The sequence below is a fragment of the Pseudorca crassidens genome, chromosome 21 (genome assembly GCF_039906515.1).
Source record: "Pseudorca crassidens isolate mPseCra1 chromosome 21, mPseCra1.hap1, whole genome shotgun sequence".
NCBI lineage: Eukaryota > Metazoa > Chordata > Mammalia > Artiodactyla > Delphinidae > Pseudorca > Pseudorca crassidens.
Genome location: NC_090316.1, coordinates 27,613,739 through 27,628,881, shown reverse-complemented (window position 1 = coordinate 27,628,881; position 15,143 = coordinate 27,613,739). Strand labels below are relative to the sequence as shown.

The 15,143-nt window shown below is 52.6% G+C and overlaps 1 protein-coding gene across 2 annotated transcripts in view; it reads right to left on the bottom strand.

Annotated features, from left to right (window-relative positions):
- Positions 1-14,214, bottom strand: part of MYOM2 (myomesin 2) — an 82,643-nt gene extending 68,429 nt beyond the window's left edge. Inside the window, exons 1-5 of one of the 2 annotated variants that reach the window (XM_067721885.1) lie at positions 14,192-14,214; positions 6,493-6,611; positions 5,120-5,278; positions 1,142-1,304; positions 874-1,031 (exon numbers count right to left, since the gene is read on the bottom strand). In XM_067721885.1, coding sequence (XP_067577986.1) covers positions 874-1,031; positions 1,142-1,304; positions 5,120-5,278; positions 6,493-6,599 — 587 coding nt within the window. In that variant the 5' untranslated portion in view covers positions 6,600-6,611; positions 14,192-14,214. Of the gene's footprint in view, positions 1-873; positions 1,032-1,141; positions 1,305-5,119; positions 5,279-6,492; positions 6,612-12,499; positions 12,638-14,191 lie in introns of those variants that run through there. The other variant, XM_067721886.1, reaches the window with a different exon arrangement.
- Positions 14,215-15,143: the final 929 nt, after the last annotated feature.

Below are 15,143 nucleotides of genomic sequence, written 5' to 3'. Positions count from 1 at the left end.
GACTACCTGGGCAACCCTCAACCTGCATGGGACAGAGCGTGGGCCAAAGGTCCCCTGGAACTTGTCAGGAACACTGGATACATCACTCCAAGGACAAACGTAGCCAGTTGGTTAGGCCCTGGCCCAGCCTCTGGAGGGAGGCCGTAGTGTAGCCAGAGTGCACGTGGAGAGACCCAACTGCTCTGCACCCTGCCTGGAGGAGGCTGGCCTCCGTGTCCCCCCATGACAGCAGGGCCACGGCTCCCCCTAGGGCAAGGGTGGGCGGCTCTCAGCCTCCCCGGCCCACCTCGTGAGCAGCCCGAGGGCGGAGGCACTACTTTTCTGCTCTACTGCTGAGAGCCCTAACCCAGGACGTATGTGAAAGCGCGGTGTTGTGGCCAACGACAGACCCTGGGGACTCGGTACCAGCAAGTGGGAAAATAAATGAACATACAAGTGAGTTTTAGCAACGTACGTTGAAACTAAAAGTGTCGTCGGTGGGGCTTATTTAATTTTCAGCATCACAAGGCTCGAGGAACCCTCTCACTGTGGTTCCAGAGCCTTGGAGTTTAGGGTCTCCACTTACATGAGTAAAAGCGGAGCTGCAGGTAAACACAGGTCATTTCCGGGAACCTGGTTTTCAATAAAAGTCCTCTGGAAAATCATTTGGGTCAATTGCACTAAAATGAAAACGCCTGCCTAGGATTTCCAGGGGCCTCTCCGTGTTTTCATGCACGCACTTCCTGGTGAGTTTCAAGAGCATCGGTCCCTGGAGTAGGTGCCGCGCGCTCCCTGCAGGTGCATCTTCTCCACCCGCTCAGGTGAGTCAAGGGCTGCAGATCCTTCAAAGGAAGAGCAGCGGGGCCTCCGCCCCTGGGAGGCGCCCCCACTCACCACTGCACCACGGGGGTTGGGAAGCCCTGCACGGTGAAGCACAGCTTGACAGACATCCGCTCCCAGATGGTGTGTGACCGGAGCTGCACCAGGATCTCGGGGGCTCTGTTCAGCCGCTCCTCACGTAAGTGCCTCTCCCAGGCCAGACTGTCATCCACCTGCCCCGGGAAGCAGCGCGTCAGGGTGCCAGGGGCGCGAGGCTCCCGCCACCAGGCCCGCGGGCATCGTGCTGACGGCACAGCTGCACCCGGCACCCGCCCACCCCTACCGCGTGCTGCAGGGCGTATCTGTCCACGTGCTGCAAGGCGTATCTGTCCAGCTTGTCCCGCGCATGGGTGCGGGCCAGGTGCACGTCCTCCTCCAGCTGGGCCAGCTCGCTGAGGAAACGCTCCCGCTTGGCTTCCCCATAGGAAGCCACCAGTGACTGGTACCTGCAGAAGCCAAGATGCCACAGTATTCTCGGGACACGTGCAAAGGGCATGTGGTCACTGAGGGCCTGGGACCAGACACACGGTCCCCGGGGACTTCCTAAGTGGGCTCGAGGAGAGGGTGGGAGAGAAGCTACTTCTGCTTCTTTTGCAAGCTCTCCTCTGTGCCGCGACTCACAGGACCCACTCGTTTTCCTTAGAGGCTGCCGTTTCTGAGTGAATTTAAGACTGAAGTGAAGCCTTCTGAACTAATAGATTCAAATTAAGAAATAAGTCTGTATTCTAGAAAAAGTAAAAGGATACAGTCAGCAGCTTCTTAATCTGTCGGGGCAGAGAAATGAGGGGCACCTCCTTTCTGGCCCGAGGGCCACCTCTATGGGCTCCACAGGTTACATCCTCGCACTGCCTGGCCCAGCGGTGCGACCAGCCAGCCTGTCACCCCTCCCCGGCCCCATCCCCTCCTTCACCACCGCGTTCCAGAGGCCCCAGCAGAGCCAGAGGCTTGCTGTTCCCTGGGCTGCCCGGGAAGGGAAAACGGCAGCATCACGTGTGCAGCCGGGGAGGCGGGGACCAGGTGGACGTGGCTCATAACGGTGGGGTGTCAGACTGGAGGACTTCCTGCTCTGTGTGGCCCAGCAGCGTGGGGAAAGCCGTCCTAGAACCCGGGCAGCTCCCCCCTATCCCCAGCCTCTCCCGCAGCCCTGACTACCAGTTTGCGCTTCTCCAGACACAGCGCAAATCGCAGGCCTGGTGTCAGGTGTCCGGGAAGTTGGAGATTGAACACAGAGTTTCAGGAAACTCTGCAGCTTCTTCAGGCAGAACCGTGAAGACAGGAACTATAATAAAAGCTAAACCCCGAGCCAGTGTTGATTCAGCCTCGTCTTCACTTCCGACCAGCCCAGCCCAGCCCACACCTGCCTGCGTCCCCTCCCCTGGACGCACACCCACAATCTCCTCGCCCCTCCGGCCTTTCCCCACACCCTCTGCTCATGGTGATTCTCCACGGAGGAGAACAAGCATCTAGGTTTTCAGGCACAGGTGCACACCCGTCACATCACGTAATCCCAACTGCCCGGCTCCCCTTCACTCTTGGAGCCACACGCACAGAAATGATTTTGTAGGTCCCGGTGGGAGAAACAGCGAGCGCTTTGCTAAGAGGGCTCGCAGGAACCGAGCTTTCCTGTCTGCAGTGAATCCCACTAAATGACAGCTTAAGCAAAGGCAAATCTCTATTCCTGCGGCAAACTGTCCTGATAAGCTTAAAGGATCAGAAGTCCCATCTGGACCTCGTTTAGAATGTCTATGTGAATTGCACTTGTCAATAGCACCGCCAGTCCCGAATATTTTATAATAAATATTAGAACTAGAATTGCTCCCCCTGGCCGGCCCAGCCCCAAATACTGTGATCTGGGACATTGAGAAGGCACCCCTGCTAGTCTGTGATGGGGTGACTGTGACACTGCCCCCTTGTGCAGAATGATGTCACTCATCGTGCATTTGCCCTAAAGACAAGCCCCTCGGACAGCTGCATAACGCAGGGAGGCCCACTTTTCACAGGACAGAAGTAGAGGCGTCAAAGGGACATTTCTAATCCCCTGTATCTTCCAGGAGGACATTTCCAGACCCTTCAGGGCACACCGATGCCTCATTGGTATTTATTTTACATGAAGACACAGCTTAACTCAAACTGATGAACCCATAACTTCATCTCTCTCCACGGACCGATTTGTCCTGTAGGTTGAACTCATATCTGCCACAGGAGGTAAGGAATAAATACGTACTTTCAGGAAGGCCAGCAAGAGTAGTGACTTATCATAATAAGGACTGGAACTCATCGAACTCCTCAAATCACCCTACACCGGGCTCCCTCGAATGGCAGGGACAGAGCAGGGCTTGCGATAAAATCTCCATTAACTCCGGCCCCGCTCACCAAAACCTCCAATTACTTAGATTTACTTTTAAAGGAAGAAAGACCTAATTTCAGTAAGACCTTTCACATGGGAGATATGCACATGGGTTGTGAGAATAAAATACTGTGAGGGTCCTAAAATGCAGAATCCCAAAGCATGGGTGCTGGGCTCCGTGGAGAGCTGACACAGCCCTGACCTATATCCACTGTGCTTGCCCAGAGGGACTGACATTTACCCTGGGCTCCAGGGACACAGTAACGTTATAATCAGTCATCAAGAATCAAAATACATTCTTGAGTCAGATTTGCTATTGCAGCAGTAGCTTCATGTGTTTTAGGAAGATTTCCAACAGCCAGGATTGTCACAAAAGTCATTTTTGCTGAACCACGTCAATCATGGTAACCCACTCCCTGACTGTTCAGATTAATACACGCTTCCTTTCCCCATTTATTTCACCCCAGGAAACTGAGGAGTAGGAACTTTATGGGATAAGATCACACCAAGGTATAACTGATTAAAATAAAATTATAAAGCTCTGGTCTTCTCACTCCCTGTGCCAAAACCTTAAGCATAGTAGAACCCTTTCTGAAATAATCCAACACATAAAAACCCAGCTCCTTAATGTACACATTCTGAAGTGATTCTTTCACAAAAGAAGTCTTCACTTGACAATAAAATAAATTTTCAGGGCAAAATTCCCATAAGGCATCTAAAAGATGATTCAAAAATTTTTTAAAATAAAGGCTAGGGCTTCCCTGGTGGCACAGTGGTTGAGAGTCTGCCTGCAGATGCAGGGGACGCGGGTTCGTGCCCCGGTCCGGGAAGATCCCACATGCCGCGGAGCGGCTGGGCCCGTGAGCCGTGGCCGCTGAGCCTGCGCGTCCGGAGCCTGTGCCCCGCAACGGGAGAGGCCACAACAGTGAGAGGCCCGCGTACCACAAACAAATAATAATAAATAAATAAAGGCTAATCTTTTCAGCTATACAATATTTTCACTAAATAGATTCCTTAGTCATAGTGCAACTTTCAGACTGAAACATGTTGAACCAAATCTCATTTTCCTTCCAGTTTTGAGTGTTCTAGCGATACAGAGAAAACTTTCTAGAAGTAAGTAGGAGGAGAAGGTGAGGGGTAAAAACAGAGCAGATACGAAATGAAGCATACATGAGATGCTCGAGTCCTCTGCTCTGAAAAGATCCAAGTCAGTTGACCACCTGTTTCTCTGTGATCTGGAAATAATTTTAAGACCGAGGTTCTTAGTCACCCACCCCATTCCTGTGACATATTCCCCATGAGCTGAGTCTGTAGAAATGTGAAGCATGAGGGTCTACAGAAGCCCCTCCCTTCAGCTCTGTGTCCACACGGACACGTGGCTGGAGTCCTGGCCTCTCTTTGGAAGATTCCCCACTCAAGTCTCCAGCCTCACAGCTGTTCCTTAGTAGCCGAGGAGGCTGGTGGTGGAAATTCGAAAACTCCAACTCAGCCCTTGAGGTCTTGAGGCCTCCGAATGGGACCAGCATGCTTTCTGGGGAAAGGGAGTGAGTCTGGGGGCAGAGGACAGAGGCCTGAGGCCAATCCAGCTGCAACGTGTGGACAGTGGCCGTGGGTCCTCTGGACCGCAGGGTTCTCTTCTGCACGAGGATGCAGAAAATCCACCCCCAGTCGTTTCCTTCTCGGGATGAATCAAGACGATGATGGTGGAGAATAAGAATCGACTGAAAACGGTCGTGCGTGGCTTTCACTGCAGCAAGTGTTCCCTTCCCAGTTTGCACACGTCCCCTTTCAGCTATGCGCCCACCCCCACCCCCGCCGCCTCATTCTCTGACTGCAGAGCCCCTGCCCAGGCCCCAGGGCAGCGCGCGGCCCCCGGGGCTGGCCCAGCTGCAGGCAGAGAGGGCAGGGCGTTACCTGTGCTTCCTTTCCTGCTCGTCCTCTTCCAGCGCGGAGCTCACCTTCCTGGCACACAACCTGCAGGTGGTCCCCCCCGGTGCCGTCTGGCTGGACTCTCTCTGCGAGGACGCCTCCTGAGTGACAGATTTCTGGGAAGACGTCTGGGTGGAAGCGCGCCTTGGCGAACATGGGAAAAATCACACGTGGTGGAGAAGTGTAAAAATGCATCGTCACAAACAGCATCACGCCCCCAAACCATCCTCGAAATGCAGGGCACCCACACCTGCACATGCGGACACACACACATGCACATGCCTACAGGCACACCTGCATGTATGCGCTTACTGGCACGTGTGAACACACACACACCCCCCCCTAAGTGTGGCCTCCAGCCCGACTGCACAGGCCCATCCCCCACAGGGACGTGCCCCCAGACTCAGCTGCACGACACCCCTGCCCCTCCCTCAGGCCAGCCAGTGCCTTCCAGGCCCTTTTGGCCTGAGGCCATGATTATATATATATATATGTAAATCTTAAGGGATCCGAAGCTCCCTGAGGCTGCTGGGAGGGGCACAGAATGTTTGGCTTTGTTTGTTACCAGGATGGCAGCTAAGCACAAAGGACCACAGGCGGTTCTAAATACAGGGGCCTGGACGGGGACCTGAGGCCGGAGCCTGTGCCCGGCGTCCACCTCCTAAATTAACACCGGGGAAACGTGGGCGGCCAGGGCATGTGCCGCTGGCCCCTGCAGACGCAGAACCTCAGAAACTCACAGATGAGCCTGCGGCTTGACACCAGCCTATCAGGCAGTGAACGAAAAGTCTACCTTTTGCAACATTATTATTAACATAGCAAAATTATCATTGAGATGGGCTTCCATCCCATCTTCACTCGGACCCCGTTAACTTCTGTCCCACCGACATTCTTTCCCATGGGTTTCCTTCTCATCGCCCTCGCTGTTTGGTGACCTTTTAGATTCTAGCTCTGGAAGGCATATGAAGAAGAGTGAAGTCAAGGAGCAATTACTGAAGGTCCAGGACTCATGAGCTAAACCAGGGGCTAAGAGCCAGTCTACCAGGACCTGCCGGCATCTACAGGATTTGCCGGGATCTCCCAGGATCTTCCAGGACCTGCCAGGATCTACTAGGATCTGCCAGGACCTGCCACGATGCCATGCAGTGCCCCACATAAAGTTTGCTGTGCAGCCAGGTCAGCCACGTTCCCCGTCTGGCTCTGGACACGGGCATCGGGAAGCACGGCCCTCCCTACCTCCCCGGCTAAACCAGTTCACCTCCAGTCTTCAGGGGACTGGATAAAGCTTCTTGCCTTGAAAGTCAGACAAAGCTCGTCATCAAGGCTCGGCCTGCCCCCATCAGTGAATTACAACTTACTTTTTCGCTGCATATTCATCCACAAGGTACCTTGTTTGAATATTACGGTATGACTGGTCAAAGTGTTTGTGTCTCTTTTGGTAGAAGGGCACGGCAACAAGCGACATCTTTGTGGACACCTAGGAAAAAGAGTAACAAACAGAGCAGAGGTCCTGGAATTTCTAAAGTAATCAGGCTCCTGCAATTCACACTAACCTTTTAGGTTGTTCCAAAGAGGAAAATCAACTCCAATTAGCAAAACCCTTGTAGGGGAAGAGAATGTAAGAAAGAGTCTATAAGAGGAAATAATCCTGGATGCCTATTAAGTTCCCTGGGACCTGACTTCATTTCTCTTTGCTTCCATAAAAATTAGAAGATTGAGCCGCACGTTTCACTTAATTGTAAACTCACTCCATGTCTATAAACTACCTTGTGAGCAATAAGGATAAAAATAATTAAAGCACAGGTCACAGAAGTAAACAAACAGAATACAAGAGAGGAGGAGATAAGAGCAAAGGAGACACAAAACGTGCTGGGAAGTAACGGGGGGTGGGGGGGAGCACGTGGCCCAGGGCCACGGCAGTCAGAGGCCCTGAAGCGGGTGACATTTGAGAAGAGCCCAATGGACTGGGGAGGTGATGGGTGGAGGTGGGGCGGGCAGAGGGCATCCCAGGGGCAAAGTGGGAAGCAGGAAAACCCTGGGGCTCAGGACCTCGGGAAAAGCAGACAGGAAGCGTCGCCCCGGAAAGCATGCAGCCGCATGGAGGTTTCCGCATCCACGCAGGAAGTGAAGACTCTCCTGCTCTGAAGGGGGGTTTGAGAACAGAACGGTCTCCAGGAAGCCTTCCAGACCCAGCCCCCTAAAATCCCATCTCACTGGCTACTTGTCGGCCTGCTTGGTTGGGAGGGGCAGGCCTGGGGGCTGAGCCCAGCTCCACAGTCTGGGGGATGCGGGGAAGTGAGCGCTCTTTGGCTAAATTCTCCCCAAACAAGAAGTCTTCGAGACCCACCCTGCAGCAAGGATGTGGGGATTTGAGGCAGTGCAGGTATTAGACGGCCGTTTGCTGCACGTGTTCACCCAAATAAGTAAAATGCCAACTTACCAGGCTGCTTGACTCTCTCTAAAAAGGGACGCAGACAATGTCCCTAAATCCCTGTGATTTTTTTTTTTTTTTTTTTTTTTACGGTACGCGAGCCTCTCACTGTTGTGGCCTCTCCCGTTGCGGAGCACAGGCTCCGGACGCGCAGGCTCGGCGGCCATGGCTCACGGGCCCAGCCGCTCCGCGGCATGTGGGATCCTCCCGGACCGGGGCACAAACCCGTGTCCCCGGCATCGGCAGGCGGACTCTCAACCAGTGCGCCACCAGGGAAGCCCGCCCTGTGATTATTAACGTCCCAAATAAAGGGGCCCAAGAACTCCTCCAAACCCGAGCTCCATTTTTGTCCTCTGTGTTGAAATTGGAATAATCTGCCCCGATTTAAAGAAGGACCCTTAGGAGGCCTCACAGCACAGCCCCAGGGGACACGGGGGTGGAAACGGGCAGAAAATGCCAGGTCCTGTCCTGAGACGAGCCCTCACCCTCATTCCTCATTGCAGCGCACACCTCTAAGCAAATGTTAGAAAACCTTACAAGCATAGAATTTGCTCGAAGTCTATGTCTCAGGATCCGTTCCCTTTAGACTGTGATTTTCTAGAATCACAGAATTATAGAGCTTGGAAAGATCCTTGGGGATTATCCAAACCCCTATTCTATGGGGGAGGACGAGTGGGGCAGGGGACCCGACAGCCAGAGAGGAGAAGTGATTTCCCTAAAAACATACAAAAAGTGCCTGCCCATCCAGAGGCCGCCAGACTTCTCCTTCGGGGTCTTCTATACTTCTCCACACTAACTCACCTCAAAATTCCCTCCTAAAAACCAGCTACCACGTCTCCATTGAGGGTCCAGTGTGTGGCTGGCATACATTTGACTATAAATATATAATAGAGTGCCTGCACCTCAAAGAACCCAATAAAAACATACCCCCTCCACTCCACCCCCGGTTTGAAAGAGGTACCATAACGTTGAGGTCAAGCGCACAGGTTTTGACACCTGACAGGCTTAGGATTGACTTCCGACTCCAGCACTACTGTGAAGTGACCTTGGGCTGACCTATCATTTCTCTATCTTGGACGTTCTACTGAATCTGCACGGTGCTGGCACCGTGCTTGGTAGGGAGGAACAAACAACTGGGGGCCGCCCCTAGCACACTATCGTTGTTTGTTGCTGTTAAGTTGAATTCTGCAGGTGTCTGAAAACATGCACTTATCACTTTAACACTTGCACAATATCCTCGACTGCATCTCTGGGATTTTCCAATGAGTTACTCAGGGTGAATCTTCAAGGAAAGCTTCCGTCCATAAGGTACACACTCCGTTGCTGGGGACAGGTCACTGGATTGATGTGTTGGGGCACACGGGTCGCCACTTGGAGCCAGTGTCATCTAGACGCCTTCTCCCATCACCCCTGCACTCATGGAGAAAAGTCAGCTACAGCGGAAAAACCCAGAACAGCCCCTGCACCTGCTGTTGCACCAGTGGTCCTGTCCCGTCACAGTATTTACTTACATCTGTGTGGAGTCACCCTGCAGATCCGGGTGTGTTTCTTGGCAGAGGGAAGAATCCAAAAATGGCCTAGGTGACCGGAGAGGATAAGCTATCTCGACATGTGTAGAGTGTGGCAGCTAGCACCGTCAGAGCCCCCCCTTGGTGGGACCCTGCTCCTGCTCAGAGCCAGCGACCTGCGGGCTCCGAGTGCAGTCAGCACCCGCCGTGTCCTGGGCTGACATGACGCCAGTGTGGCCGCTGAGTCCTCGCGCCTCCTGCCGGGAGCAGGCGCTTTTTGGCGATCAGGGGCAGGGCCGGAGTCGAGTGCACGTGGTTCCCGTGCTCTCGCTCTGACCGTGGACTTGCTGGAGGTACGACCCCCAAGACACCATGGGACCGCGGCGGTACCCAGGGCTCAGCCCACGTGATTCTCTGCTAACTGAGTGGACATGATGCTGACCCACCCGCACTTGGAGCACCTGCCCTGCCCCGCGCCGGCCAAGCCTGGACCGGGGGGCCATTGCATTTCAAGGACAGAGACATCTTAGGGACGCCTGCTCCGGGGAAGGCAGCAAACTCCCACCTTCTGTGCATGGGGCCCCCTGCCCACACTCACTGACTGTATGAGCCTCAAGCCCAGCCCAGGTGCACAGGAAGGGCCACCACACAGCCCAAGCCCACGCCAGGCCACCCATTTGGGCTCTGCTCAGTGGACCTCAAATTCCAGAACCTGGGGACTTCCCTGGTGGCACAGTGGTTAAAAGTCCGCCTGCCAATGCAGGGGACACGGGTTCGAGCCCTGGTCCGGGAAGATCCCACATGCCGCAGAGCAACTAAGCCCGTGAGCCACAACTACTGAGCCTGCGTGCCACAACTACTGAAGCCTGTGCGCCTAGAGCCCGTGTTCCGCAACAAGAGAAGCCACCACAATGAGATGCCCACACACCACAACGAAGAGTAGCCCCCGCTCGCCGTAACTAGAGAAAGCCCGTGTGCAGCAAGGAAGACCTAACGCAACCAAAAATAAATAAATAAAATTAAAAAAAAAATTCCAGAACCTGCCCAGGTGTCCCTGTCCCCACTGGGGACCTGCAGACAGGGGGGAGGACGCCTCGTGGAAGCGAGTTCCCTGCAGGCTCAGCATGGGCTCCGACCCCCCTCAGCCTGGGGCCATGAGGGGCGTGGCCAGCTGTGCTAGGGGGACCCCACCGAGAGGAGGGCGTGGCGGGCGGTGTGCACAGAGCTCCCTCCACTTTCTCCTCTTTAGGGAAACGACCCCCAGCTGACGCCTCAAAACACAGCGAAGACAGCGGCCCCCAGCACAGTTCTGGGGGGTGAGTCCCGCATGGAGGGGGCGTCGGGGGCGGGATTCCAGCGCTGACCCTGCCGCCCACCCAGCTCTCGGGTCTCAGTTTGTTTTGCTGAGAACAGAGGGGCCAGAGGAGGAGGCAGGAACATTCCTTCAAGCGCCAGCGGCGCCCGGATCTGTGGCCAAGTTTAAAACCACCGGAGGCAACACTGCTCCGCCCACTGACCGCCCTCAAATACCACAGAAGCAGAGTCGACCTTGGTGAAACACACAGGTTCTGGTGTTTTCAGCGATCGTGAGTGACTTTACACAACTTGAGATGCGTCACCTTATTCTGTCCTGGTTCGAATCTCGACCTTTCCTATGAGGAAACCGCTTCAGATGATGAAACTAACCCTCAGGTCACTGGTTCCCGGTGACGAAGCCAAATTTCCATCCCGGCGTCTGACTCGGCACCGGCCTGCTTCCCACCCACCATCGCTCCTGACACCTTTGGGAATCATGACACTGAAATGAAACGCGAGCCTGTCAAGCACTGGGGGCCGTGCGTCTGTGACAGGCTCCACCCTGATCCCTTCCTGAGAGGACTATTTGGAACCGATCTCTCATGTCACCAAGAAGGGTTTTAATCTGTGAAAACGTTTCAATGAAAACACAATTTACTTCCATTTAATAAAAGAAATGGTTGTTTGTGCAGCTAAAGTTGTTGAAGTCCATGAACACACCAAGGTAAAGCTCTTTCGGAGAAACAGAACGGGTACGGTCTGTCCACAGCCCCAAGGAACTATGCCCTCGGTTCCCAAGACGGGTTCCATTCACATCGGGGACTACTTTCCCCAAGGTTTTTCCAAACTACTCAGCTCCAAAAGTAAATATAACTGAGCACAGCATAACTCTCAAAATCCTCACCATCCGACGTGGCCTGACATCTAACGTCGGTCAGCCAGCTTCCCAAGTGTCCCCCAAGGAGCCTCTCAGCCCCAGGACTGAACGTCTTAGCAGGTCGCTCAGCTACCTCTCTCCCTGAAGCTCCAGGGTTCTTCCAGGCAGCCTGACCCACCCGGGCCCAACGCTTAAGCAGGATCGAATTAGATGGAGAGACAAGATAATGCGCTGCTTCCCGGACAGAAGCTTTCCAGCAACCCAGCGACTTACCACATTTTTCATAAATGGCGAGAATTAAAAACAAATCAACGGTGACACAAGTATTTCATCCCATAAACTTTACCCTTGTTTTCATGACGCACAGGCACATGGGTGAAGGTCCCTAATTCAGAGTTAGCATCATGCGAATTTGCTGCACATAGAGCCCAGACTTAGTCCAGTAAATAGCTACTCTAAATGATCTTTGCTGCGTGTGCTCTTCGACGCCTGTCTTACTTCTACTCAGTGAGGAAGGACCTTGAGACCAGGAGGTGGAGAGAGCTAAGCGTTTCCAAGCACTGAGACCCCACGTTCCTGCCTCACTGCCCCTCCCGGGCCTCCTGGGTGCAGGCATCCAACTCCACTGCATTTTTCTGGGGCAGCGTTTCAAGAGCATGACCAGAGGAAGCTCAGGCTCTCTTAGGGAAACCGAGCCTGAAAATCCTGCAGGATCATAACGCATGAAAAAGCACAAAGGAGAAAAGCATCACTGTGAGGGGAGAACTTAGAAACAGTGACAAGAAGTACTGTTTTTGTCCCCTGCCCTAGATGCTACAGTCAGGTCTGAGCTGAATAGCCCTGCTTTCTTTCTGTTTCTCTTAAGGAAATATCCAATTTTATTTCACACCATTTCAAACCTGCCCTCTCCTGACAGAGACTCTCATTTCTGTGACTCGTGAAAATTGCAGACATCCATCAACCAACTCAGGGACCAAAAGGAGATGCTGCAAAAACCAGGGCTAAAGTGCGAGGGCTGGGAAGGGGCTCAGAACCTCCTAACAACACAGAAAGTATTCGAATCCAGTCAAAGAAACCCAGACCTTGGCTCTAATTACTGGCTGGCTTTCTGCATGGAGCGGAGTTCGTCGGTTCCCATGGCTTCACCCTGACACCCTCTGCTTAGGAAATCTGAGTGCAGCCAGCTTCTGCACGCTATCCTTCCTTCCTCCAAAGCCTCACATCAGAAAAGGAAAGAAGCGGAGGAAACTCACCCAGAGAGAAAGGAAGGGGGCGAAGAGGAGACAGCGTCTGCCCCACGGGCTCACCGGGCTGCAGGCTCTGGCCGAGGGAAGCAAAGCACGTCTCCCTCCAAACGTCCAGCCTCCCTCCCATTTATGGCTGAGGAGATGCTATTTATAGACCCTTGGGAAGCCTGGCCCCTCGCTGATACCTGCATCATAAATCATCAGCCTGCTCTTAGGAGGGAAAAAGTTTCATTCGAGGCGGAAAAATCGAAAAGTGAAAAGCATCCTTCCCGACTCGCAAAGTGCATTTCTCACGCCCAGGAAACTGAGGAAGCAGCTACCGACCGAGAAAAAGAGGGCAGGGCCCTGACATCCCCCGCCCGCCCTCCCCAGACTCCGCTGCACCCCGAACAAAAATTTGCAGACGTATCTTTAATGCTTTGGGGCTAAAGTTTCCCTGGTACCTAAACGGACGCTCGCAGATGAGTCTCTAACACAGACTTGATTGCAATAAGCATTTTCACTGTTTTGACACCAAATCCCGAGGGTGCTGTTAGCCGTGGATGGAGGGAAGGTGGCCTCTGGGGTGCATGTGTGTGTGTTTGGTTGGGTTTTTAAAAATTTATTTCAGAGATGACTCAAGCTCTGACTTGGTTTCATCCTGGGGTTAATTTAGCCAGAACTTCTACCTAAAAGAGGACCCATGCCTAGTCGGCAAGTTACGTCTTATTTATAGTTATTACCACCGGCGTGCGCAGCATCTAACCCGCCCAGATGACTGCAGGGTGCAGCATGTGTCCAAGTATAAATAACACACGACTGGCATGATTGATCAGGGCTGTCACAGGGAGCCTATCGCCGAGAGGCGGGGCGAGTCGGGATGCCCCGCCTCAGAGGCCAGAGCTGACTGCAGCCATGTCCCAGGCTCAGCTGCAGTGGGGCTGTTTCCCCGCTGGCACAATGTGTGTGAGAACAACCGGCTTTTAAGTCTGCTGCAAAAATTAGTGAGAATAATATATAGGAAGTGCCTGGGAGTCCAAAAAACTCCCTGTTCCCACATCTGGCTTACCGGGAACGTAGCCAAGGAGCAGCAGCACAGGTCAATGGATGAGCGAGATAAATACCACAAAGGCACACAAGACACGGAAGCAACCCCAGTGCCCATCGACAGATGGATGGATAGAGAGGACGTGGTACATACATACGATGGAATACTACTCAGCCATTAAAAAGAATGAAATCATGCCATTTGCAGCAACGTGGATGTACCTAGAGATTATCATACTAAGCGAAGTAAGTCAGACAGAGAAAGACAAATATCATATGATGTCGCTTATATGTGGAATCTAAAAAAATAGTACAAATGAATCCATATATAAAACAGAAACAGACTCAAAGACATAGAAAACAAACTTATGGTTACCAAAGGGGAAAGGGGGGGAGGGATAAATTAGGAGTTTGGGATTAACATATACACACTGCTGTATATAAAATAGGTAACACACAAGGACCTACTGTACAGCACAGGGAACTATATTCAATATCTTGTCATGACCTACTGAGATAGTGGAAAATAATCTGGAAAAGAAATATATATTGATATATATGCATAACTGAGTCACTCTGCTGTACACTTGAAACTAACACAATCTTGTAAATCAACTATACTTCATTAAAAAAAACAAGATATCACAAAGGCACAGAGTAAAAGCTGTTTACTTCACCATCTGAGCATCCCTGCATCCTCTCCATCCAGCCATTCACTGTCCTCCCTAAACACTGCCATCTATGTTCCGAACGTGGGCTGAACCTGCAAGCAGACAGGAGCCGAAGAGAGGAAACCCGGAGGATGTGGTCAGAGGTGTGAGTTACAGCCACCCTCCCCGGCTTCCCAGCCACAGGGATCCCCTTTTTTTTACTGAAGCCACTCGGCACTGGGCCTCCACCGCGTGTGACCTGAAGAACCCTGACTCATGCAAAGAAAAGCTTCAGTCTGAAGCCACTCGGCACTGGGCCTCCACCGCGTGTGACCTGAAGAACCCTGACTCATGCAAAGGAAAGCTTCAGTGACTTTACTTCTACAAATTTAGCTAAAATTTGCAATAAGACGGAGGAAAAACACGATATCAAGGAGAGATGTCAGAGGCCATAAAAAAGGAGACTGAAAGCTAAAACGTGGCGTCAGAAACGTTCTGAATCATGGAAACCTCGGGGTCACATGGATTACGGGGCAAAGTTAAGTCCTAAGGATTTCATGAAATTATAGCACAGGGCCAAAATAGATGCTCAATGCAGAAAAATCTGTTCGAATACTTGAAAAAAGTAAAATTATTCTAAGATATTTTGTTAACTTCCATACATTCTGTCTCAGAAAGCACCAAAAGAAATGGTCTAACGCAGTTTAGAAAACGTCTATCCAACTGGCCGGATATTCGTGACTATTTCATGTTGCAAAGATCGAAGGCCCGTCAAAAAGAAGCTTCCAGGCTTTGGCGAGAACACGAAGCAGAGCGTCAATGACGGTGGAAACGGCGCTGCTGGCCGTCTGGAACGTGTGCTGGCCTTTATCTCCTCATGTCCACAGTGGGTCCCCCACTAACAGATGGCTGCCAGGAGGGGCGCCCGGAGAACTGGGCCCCCTTAGCCCCAAATACGCCAGCTCTTTCTCCCG